This window comes from Pundamilia nyererei, unplaced genomic scaffold, assembly GCF_000239375.1.
Source record: "Pundamilia nyererei isolate P.nyererei 1_Seehausen unplaced genomic scaffold, PunNye1.0 scaffold00008, whole genome shotgun sequence".
Lineage (NCBI taxonomy): Eukaryota > Metazoa > Chordata > Actinopteri > Cichliformes > Cichlidae > Pundamilia > Pundamilia nyererei.
Window position 1 is genome coordinate 2,456,739 of NW_005187409.1, and position 10,445 is coordinate 2,467,183.

General features: G+C 42.2%; 1 protein-coding gene across 2 annotated transcripts; it reads left to right on the top strand.

Annotated features, from left to right (window-relative positions):
• The first annotated feature begins 924 nt into the window (after positions 1-924).
• Positions 925-6,803, top strand: atp1b4 (ATPase Na+/K+ transporting subunit beta 4). Of its 2 annotated transcripts, XM_005722911.1 has the most exons (9): positions 1,392-1,580; positions 1,714-1,770; positions 2,289-2,505; positions 4,030-4,158; positions 4,279-4,383; positions 4,723-4,922; positions 5,429-5,485; positions 5,585-5,677; positions 5,774-6,803. In XM_005722911.1, the coding sequence occupies exons 2-9, from the start codon at positions 1,717-1,719 to the stop codon at positions 5,933-5,935; spliced, it is 1,017 nt and encodes a 338-aa protein (XP_005722968.1). In that variant the 5' UTR covers positions 1,392-1,580; positions 1,714-1,716; the 3' UTR covers positions 5,936-6,803. The 2 variants fall into 2 exon arrangements, with proteins under 2 accessions (XP_005722967.1, XP_005722968.1); XM_005722910.1 differs by lacking the exons at positions 1,392-1,580; positions 1,714-1,770 and adding an exon at positions 925-994.
• Positions 6,804-10,445: the final 3,642 nt, after the last annotated feature.

Consider the following 10,445-nt stretch of genomic DNA (forward strand, 5'->3'; position numbering starts at 1 on the left):
CAAGTGAAATGCACCAGATCCACAGACACCACGATTAGACTATAACAACTCTCAGTGTAAGTCTCAGCACATTAAAACTAATTTCTACATGCCTGTATCCAAAGATGAAACCCCCAAAAGACCAGCCGATCCTGAAAAATGGGCTATAATCGAACTTTGATGGAAGGGCTAGAGGAGCAGGGTTAATGATGCATTCACAAACACTTAGATACACTGGTTTAACAATTATAAGAAATGTGTGTTAATATAATTAACACAAAAAAGTGGATTTATAACTTCTTCTATTTGACATGAAATCTGGTTATCAGTTGGGACAAGAGAAAAGGGCCATTTTGGGGGGTTCTCAGGAGCTATTTTGTATTTTAAATGTTATTTGAGAGCTACTTTTTCAACAATTGTGTTTACACTTTGTCTCAGGACAACTGTAATTTACACACACAAACAAAGAAACAAAATGAAAAACAGCCTTATACACTGCCTGTGCACAGACCCTGAGCATGAAATGTGAATGTCCCCCATAAGTGACATTGGAGTATTTTTAAAAATAGTTACTCAATACAAATTAATGTAAAAAATGTCCAGTGTTCGCCAAACAATTTTCATTTCTGATGGAATATTTTGATTTTATGGGCCCCGGCTGCCCAGAAAAATCCTGGAAGCACCCCTGCTCGCTTTTCTTTTGAAGGACATGTTCAGGTTATTAATCTGCACTGACAGGAGAACTACTGACAAATATATTTTTGTGACTTTTAGTTCTCTGCAAACATCCTTATTTGGCTTTTACTGTAAAACACGCGAGCTCTAACGCACACGCACGATTTGCCGCGCATATCTCAAAGAATTGCTTTTTCCATGACGCAATTTCTCTTTTCATGTAAAAAGAGGAGGGGAACTTCTTAGGGACGTTCCCCCCTTCCACTTTAGTATGGGGGTAACAGAACGGTACGTGACCGGAGTGCTAATGGGATCAGGGATGAGGACTACTTCACCAGAGGTTAGTTTATGGTAATCCGTTGAAATTGTGGGTGCTGACAGCTGGATTAGTGCGCATACACGTGCGTGGAGTGTATCTAATGATTGATTTACTTTGATTTGATTTGTGATTTAAGTTAGATAAACACCCGAGTCAAAGATATCTAACTAAGAATTGAAAAATAGTTAAATGCTGGAAGATCTTTGCGCATTTACAGTACGCAGCCAGGCGCTGATTGAGTGTCTTGTGCTGGGAGAGGCTATAAATATTGTATTCACGCTTTGCTTCAGCTTAGCAGACAATGGCTGATGGTGTGCGTGTACAGCATGCAGTGCTGTGATCCAGGCCGCTGCCAAAACGTCTGTGGGACCCAAAAAAGAAAAAGCACTTTGCATCCCACCCCCAGCTTTTCTCCGGCCAGCGCTCATTCACTATGATGCGCGCCTAGTTGAAGGAAGCTCTCCACACCCGGTTCCCCCTGCACGCCTAAAACTTTCTAATGAAATCCCCCAAAACTTTTTGACAAATAATATTTTTTTTCCTCTGGGGGCCAATAGGGTTTTCGACTTATTAATCCGTGTTTTTTTAATTGAAAAGAGAACTTCAGGTATGTCCGACTTTTCATTCATCGATAGAGCACAGATTGTGTATTTCAGATAGCTTGGCTTTGAATTGAAAAGTAATTTAATGGACACCGTGGATTGTGGTTGGTTTAACTGGCACCTTTTCTTTCTGCGAAGAATATGGAGCCCAGTTCCACAGAGGGAGGAGCTGAGGAGAAGCTTGTTAGAAGTCTTGTGAGTGCTGAGATTATTTTATTCTTTTTTTCCCTCTGGCTCATGAGCGTTTTTGATGAACCTCAAAGTTATCACCCCCGCTCCCATCCTCCCGTAGCAGCAGATTCTTATAAAGGCCTCTCTCTCGCAAATGATGTGTCCCGTGGCTCCTCTGGGATCTGTGTGTCCTGGCCTCTGGATGCTGAGACTCAGTAACAGCTGGCTGTCAGAGTGACCCTCCAGCTCTGCTGTCTGCAGCTGCTGCTCCAAGCAGGAGGGTCCACTCAGAGGAGGTCAGCTCTCCCAACGAGTGCCACAAGGTCACCAGCGGGTTTATAATTTGCAGAAACGGAGGACAGGACCATCAGTTCATTAATATGCAGAGCGCTGTCTGGCAGTTTATGTTATCGGTCATACTCAGATCAGGAGGCATGCCATTTTTTTCCTGCAGTAATTTGAAAAGCAAATAGGTTTCACTGTAGAACTCAGCAGTTTAGAATATGTGTGGTGAGGGCTTTTTCTCTTCTTCTTTCCACCAGCCTCACAAAGTGATACTCAAGCATGGCCAAGAGCTGGAGGAAGAGCAGGAGGAGCTGGCCGAGCATCAGCCTCTAGAGCAGGAAGACCTCAACTTTGAGAGATGGAAGCGCAGGCCGATTCCCAAGAGGACGCTCCACCAGAAAATAGACGACCTGAAGACATACCTGTGGAATGCAGAGACCAACGAATTCATGGGTCGCTCTGGGAAGAGCTGGAGTGAGTTGATGAAGAAAGAAAAATTCTCTGCTGTTGGGTTATGGGGAAGGGACATTTTGTATCATATATTTTTTAGTGCATATGACCATAACGACACTTTTAATGTTGAGTGCAACACAGTTAATCATCCTAAATAACATGCAAATGTGATGGTTCAGTGTGTGTGTGTTTTTTAAGATGCACTCAGCGATAGTTTTAGGGTGAGAAATGTCTTTCCAGTCCAGTGACTGAGCTCACTGTGCTGCGAGTGTGTGTGTGTGTGTGTCCTCATGCTCAATGTTTACATAGGTGCATGGATGATTCAGAGTGTCCCGACAAAAACAGACTGCCTGGGGACGATTCCCCAGCGGGACGCACTGTTCAAGGCCTCACATTGGCCAGGAAACACATTCCTCTACATCTTACCATGCTCTCCACAGCCTCTTTCCCAAAGCCTTGGCGACCTCATTGCTGAACTTAACATGCTTGTGGCCTCTCAGTTGCAGTAAAACACGTAGAGGTGTTCATGTTCTTTCCCCCCGCCCTGTAAATCTAACTGCCAAATTGAGCTTTGGGCGCTGGAGAACTTTTTTGGCATGAGCGACACACTGGACGAGTTTGTTGAGTCAGTGGTGATGGAGCAACCTCTTGGTATAACCAGGGTAGTTGCTATGTGATGCTGTTGAGCCCCCTCTCTTTTCACACAATGGCAAACATGATCCAACTGTGTGCAGAAAGAACTTCTAAGGAAAGTGTGTGTTACTTGCATAAGCTGCAATGCCGGATCCCCGGGCCACATAACCAGTGTGTGTGCACACTTGTGGAAGAGTGGGGCCCATGTGTCTGCTGAAGAAAGACCCCGAGTTGAAGTCTGTGCTGCGTGTCCTGTGAGACGAGTGTGTAAGAGGGGACACAATACCAGAGTGGGGTGATTGGGGTTCCTTGGAGCTGGCTGTGCCTCTATGGCTGCAAAAGGACCTTCACTACGATGGCAACCGGAGGTTCACTGTGTTCCTGAGTGAAAGGACAGCTGGGAGAATTCTCACTGAGCTCAAACAGAAAGGCCTTTGTGGCTCAGGGGACGCAACGCTGGCTACAGCTAGTCCCCTGTGAAATTGCCCACACAGCAAAAGCCATTTTATTTAGGACACGTTTAGCTTGATTAGTAGCTAATGGACTGTTAATTGAAAATTGCAGACCAGTGCTATTTCTCAGGATTTCTTTGGCACGAGGTCCGTGCGTTAGCTAAGTATGGGTTTCATACCAAAGCCAGTGGAGTTATTCGCAAATGCAGACACGAGGGGACCACAGTGCTTTTTTTATTCCTAAACAAATTAGTGACCGTCCTGATCAAGGACAGTAGCTGGAGTCCAGACAGACCAAATGGTTTGCCTGAGCAAAGTGGGAATTGTTCATGGTTCGTTATTCCCCTTCACTCAGATCAGATGTAATTTATCAGGAGCTGTGTTGTCTGTTATGTAATCCCCATTTGTGCAAGTACTCCCTAATGCCTCTTTTTATTTTTTCTTCACTCTCACCATTCAGGCCTCATCCTACTCTTCTATGCTGCACTTTATTTGTTTCTTGCAGCCATGTTTGGCGGCTGTTTGTTTTGCCTCATGTGGTCTATTAGTCCCTACCACCCCACCTTCAACGATAGAGTGATGCCACCAGGTAACTATAACTCCAAACTCAAACCACCTCCTCTGTTCTCTGTCCCTCTAGCTGTCCTTCTGTCTGTTGCTTCTCCCTGAATCTCAGCACAGTTGACTGTCTCTGCGTCTCCACTGGCAGGTATGACGATGGCCCCGCACCTAGAAGGCCATGAGATTGCTTTTAACGCATCTGATCGCAAATCCTGGAGGAAGTACGCCAGGTCTATGGAGGAATATCTAAGACGTGAGTGATGCGATCAAGGTGGGGTGGTCAAAGCTGGGAGGTCTGACAAGGTTGTTGAGTTTGTTTAAAATGAAGAGACATGGAATGGGTTAATCCTCATCTTCACTGCCTTTGTCCCTCTTTTTTCTATTTGGTCCTTGCAGGGCATGCTGGGAAGGGAAGCCTCTTTGTGGGCAGAGGGTTGCTATTCAGTCCTGGGTGTTTTTTTTTTTCACAATCATCTTTTGTCAGGCTTTCTTAATCAGAGGCCTGCGCCTGGCAGGGCACTGCAAAGGTTTATTTATGCCCTCCTCTCTCTCTCATTCTCCCTCCCCCTTTCTCTCTGCTCTGTACTTTCAGCATATAACGATGCTGCTCAGCAGAGGAAGAATATTCCCTGTGATAAGGAGACATACTTCATGCAGGACGACTTGGACGAGGCTGCAGAGCGGAAAGCGTGTCAGTTTAAGCGGTCCTGGTTGGGGCAGTGTTCAGGGCTGCAGGACGCCAACTTTGGCTATTCTCAGGGAATGCCATGCATCCTCCTTCGAATGAACCGGGTAAAAAAAGATGGATTTTAAAATATCAGAAATCCAGATTACTGTACTGTGAATCAATTTTACTATCAATTTACTGTGTGAGTGACATCTTGTGGTCATTCTAGGTAAGACAGAGAGAAAGCCTTTTGTCATTGGGTGCTTATTTCATGCCTAATTAGAAACTTTTTTTTTTTTTTTTTTAACATATTTACTTGTGATTTTTCTTGCAAACAGAAACAGTCGGTGCCCCACAAAGAGGGCAAAGGAAACTCACCATCAGCTGTGCCTTAAAAAAATCTACTTATCTAATTCAGTTTGGGACAAAGATGATACATAGCGTGTGCATGCAAACAATGCAGGATGGAAAAACTACAAGAGAGAAAATGAGGCTTTGGCATATTAAAAAAAATGGAATATTTCACTTTTAAATGTAAAGACATTGTCAGATGAATCCACAAAGGTGCATCTTTACATTTGTGCTTACAGAGTGAGACATTTCCCCTCTTACTCTTGTTCTTCTTTAATAGATCCTCGGTTACTTACCTGGTCAGGGGAAACCCATAAATGTGACCTGTGGCGTTAAGGTAAAGTTTTTCTTTCTTGATTCTTTGACTCATGACTGAAAGTGTATAAAAATAAGTAAGTCTGTAAAATAGACTTACTATTTTAAGTTTCTCTCTCAGAAAGGACCACCAGAAGTCTTGGGAAAAATGGAGTTTTTTCCCAAAAGCATTTTTGAAAACAAGTATTATCCATACTACGGGAAGCTGAGACATGTGAGTGAAAGTTTCATGATTGTCGGGGAACTGCTGCAGCAGCAGTCGGATTTAAAACACCCGTCGGGTCTTAATCTTCTGTCTCTCTTCTCTCAGGTAAACTACTCTTCACCAGTCGTGGCTGTACGTTTTACGGGCGTGCAGCAAGGCGCTAACATCCAAGTACAATGCAAACTGAACGGAAAGGGCATCATTAACGATTCTCCCACTGACCGCTACCTGGGCAGCGTGACCTTCTCCTTGGAGGTCGGAGCGTAAGGCGAAGGTGTCGCAGGACGCTCACAAGACGAGGCAGGAAAACATTCACGAGACAAGATTTATACTGAACCGTTATTTTCCACGAGATATGTAATTTGCCCCTGTCCTCGTCTTTCACTTAAATATCTTCTGCTGTGAAACAAAATCCTCAAGAAGTAGGTATTTACTCGTGTTTTTTGTTGTTTCTTTGTACCACGAGTGTGCTACTGGCACCTGCACCCACAACAAACAGTGCTGAGCACAGGAACGAGTGCCTAGAGCGAGTTATTCCTGTTCGATTCCTGATATTTTGTAATGATTAGTGAGATTAATCGCACTAAATTACACTCTGCCCATTAGTTAGAGTTTCTGGCTATGCAAATCCAATTATGAATTAAACATTAATAGGGAACTAGAGTTCTTTCAGGTTAGATCGTACGTTTTTGTGCACATTTTTGTGCGACCAAGTGTACTAATTTGTTTTGCATTATATTTTTCAAACATGTATATTGTAAGAATTCAAAGAACTATCATGCAAACACTGAAAGCAGGACTTGTACTGTACTTACACAGTAAAAAAAAGACATAATAAATGCAAATACATGATTACTATATTTTTGTTGAATAGAGCAGTATTATACATTTATGATAAAGTATCACTTCTTCTTTTGTAAAAAACATTCGCTTTGGAAAATGAAATACTATACATGACTGATCAATAAAGAGACGCACTGTGCTGTGAAATAGTTTGTCAAAGGTCTGCACCATTTTAATTATGCTATAACTATTTTGTGATAGTATTAATCATGCCTGAACTGTGCTACTAAACTTGGTATCAGTGTTGTATTTATTCCTATTTAGCTCTTACAATAAATACAGTGTTCTGGTATGTACTGCAAGTTTTCTTCCACATCACTAACAGCCTGCACAGACTCTGACATGTTGCTACAACATCTAAATTGATTTACTGCAGAAGTCTCATATTTTTAAAGAATGTCGTATTATACAGAGGCAGCTGCTATAAAACGAGGTTATAAAGTAAACACTTAATGCTTCCTTAAGAAGTAAGAGGCTGCTGCTCAAATGCAAAATGCACTTGATTAACCACAAACCAAGCAAGAAAGACAGCAGCAGTGATCTTAGAGAAGTAATTATTGCTGCCCATCAGTTTGGGAAGCGTTTCTAAACAACTTTAAATCCATCATTCTAGAGTGAGACTGATTACGTACATTCAAATTTCCAGTACCAACTTTACTGGCATCTCAACAGCTGTGTTTTATGCTGGTGTCGACCAAAGAGGCCAATCAACACGCTTACCATCCACTGGAGGGTAAGTGTAAGGAATCTGTTCTCAGACAAAATTTAATTCTAGTAAAATGTGTAATTGGAGGTATAATGAGGACCCAAGCACAGGACATGGAAGCAGGTTGAAACATTGGCTAAAGAAGCCCTGGAATGGATAAGGGTAATACAACTGCAGGCATCCAGGAACTGAAGAGTAATAGGAGATTAACACGAGGGGGCTCTACCAAAGGGAGGATCGTGTTTTCATTTTATACTTCACTCTTAGCCTTTCATGCCCCAGTGCAGCAGCTCTTTGTCTCTGTGTTGTTGACAAAAAGAGGGGGTACCACTCAAACGCTTTGTCTACATTTTTGCTTCAAGTTCAGATAAACTGTCAGAAACCCATTTATACAAAGTCAGCATTGATACTCGTCTCCATATCAGTTCAGCATTGTGCAACTCCAGGGTCAACTTGTTTTCATGTCAGTAGCTGGCATGAGAGTCACGGCTGTGCGTGCTTGTTACAGGTCATAAAAAGCAGGTAGCCAATCAAAGTCAAATGCACAGTTTAGGCCATTTGATCGTTCAGCAGTGTAAATGTTTACGCTCGTTAACCTTTGAATGCAGTTTAGTCACAAGACTCTCGAGCTTGTAGGGAAAGTTCCTACGACACTGGCAATAGTAACCTACAAGTTCTAATGATGTTATCGAGCACATGTTTTAATTAATTATTCAAAGAACACAGAGAGGGTAGATTTTCTTTTTCTTTATATAATGTTCCTGAAACGTTGAAAGTTAAACTAAGACATTCTCCCTGCAGCATGTTGAGCATGGCTTGGAGTACCAGATTATACTCTAAGCTTTTATGAAACATTCCCACAATGATATTAAGGTGGGAAAACATCCTCCAAACAACATTATGAAATGAAAATGAAAATTAACAGATTGCGTTAGAGCAGTGGTGTCAAACATAAGGCCCAGGAGCCAGAAATGGCCCAGCAAGAATGCCAATCAAGCCCACTAGATGGCTTTTTATAGCATTATAAAACATTTTAAATTGTATAACATTTCTAAATGATAAAGGCCTCCACCCTTACTACACCAAAGTAATTAACTAAAAGATGATCAATTAAAGGAAAGAAAATTTCCAGTTTTTCTGAAAAAATAACATTTTTCTGTCGGTTAACAAAAAAACAAAAACATTCTATTTTATGACAGGACAGTCCGGTGAATGAGCAATTTCACACATTTATTTCTTAGCAGCAGAGATGATTTGCATTTCTTTTTTGTGTATTAAGATATCTCAGGGATTACATTTGAAGATAAACATCTTAACCTGACAGAAAGGAGTGTTTTGCTGTTCTGGCCCACTTAAAATGAAAGTGGGTCGTATGTGGCCCACGGTATAAAATGACTTTGATATCCCTGCATTAGAGGTGAGTATTAGAGTAGCAGCTCATCAGGTTCACAGGTTATTTTAATTTCTTAAGTACTAAAAGTAGAGTAACACGTTTTCTTGTCACCGGTTGACAAGAAACTAAACTAAGCAAAATTACAACCCACTGACAAATGTGACCTTAAGCACAGGTTGGGTGGAGACCCATTAGGTGTTCAGTGTGTCTGAGGTTAAATGAATCCTGACCATGAAGCTATGGTGGTAGACAGGTTGACTGATGAGGTCAGGCATGAGTCTCTGTGGACTATGATGTTTGCAGATGACATTGTGGTCTGTAGGGAGAGAAGGCAGCAGGTGAAAGAGCTTGGAGAGATGGAGGAATGAAGGTCAGTGGAAGCAAGACAGAATAGATGTGTGTGAATACGAGGGAGACAGGTGTAACAGTGAAGCTGCAAAGAGTAGAGGTAGTGAAGTATTTGAAATACTTGAGGTAAACCATCCAAAGCAATGGGCAGTGCATGAGAGAGGTGAATAGAGTGCAACCAGGCTGAAGAATATCAGGGCTGATTCATGACAGAAGAGTAGAGAGACCAGCTCTGATGCATGGTTTGGTGATGGCGGTACGGCCAAAATGACAGGAGGCCAAGATGAAGGAAAGCGCAGGGTGAGTGACTCTAAGACAAATTTAGAGAACAAAGCTGAGATGGTTTGGATGCGTGCAGAGGAGGAACAGTAGATATATTGGATAAAGGGGGTTAAAGATGGAGCTACCAGCTAGGAGGAAACGAACGACCACAGAGAAGATTCATGGATGTAATGAAGGAGGACATGCAGAGGGTTGGTGTGACAGAGGTGGAAGATGCTCAGGTGATCCGTGGTGGCGATCCCTAAAGGGAGTAACTGACAGGAGGTGGTAATCTTTGGCAACGTTGTGTGAACATTTTCTGAAACATTTTTAGTTTTGCATGATTACGATGGAAAAAAAACAACAAAAAAAACCCAACTCCCCAAACATTTAGAGGCCTGATGTTTATGAAACGCTCCTCTAATTTAATATTAACCTAGGTAGAGTGCTTCACCTGAAGTATTCTGAGGATGCTGTCAGGCTAACAAATACAACATGATCTGGTTTCACATCCATCTTTTAAAAGTTTTGAACTAAATGGTTTGATTATCATAAAATGTGGACTGCCAATCCATCCAGAGGGTTTGCAAAGTCAGCTGATAAAATGTTACAACCATCAGAGCATAAAGTAGAACATTATCACTGAAGATTTTTTAAAGCAGGTTATCACCAAAGACTTTAAAGGGACCCTGCTTTAAGCATCAATAGGACAGCAGTCAGGAGATGAGTTTTTCTAGCCAAGTCTGCACCTTGACAAGTAAAGCAAAGTAGAAACAGTTAAGAAAAAAATAAGTGACAATGATACAAAACAAGAACCAAACTTTATTTAATTTGTTCCCCACTTGTGTCAAACAAGCTCATCACATCACATTCTTCATCAGATGGAGACAAGCTTCAAGCAAGCAACTCGAGAGGTGCACAACAGAAAGGCACGAAACTGTCGGGGAGTGACCGGACGCTCAGAATCACATGAACGAAACGGTGCGACTCGAGGAAACGTCGTCTTCACACGTGTACTATGACATGGACGGGCTAGTATGCGGTTTGATCCGGGTGATCGGTGTAAGCCTGAGTCTACTGCGTTTGAGCTTTTTCAAATATCACAGGGTTACGAGGGGACACCACCATGATTAACTCACCAAGTACTCATGTGTAAACAAATGTTCATTTCAGGAAAATATAAATCTCCTACCGTGAGTGAGAAACAACATTAAACCAGAAAAAAC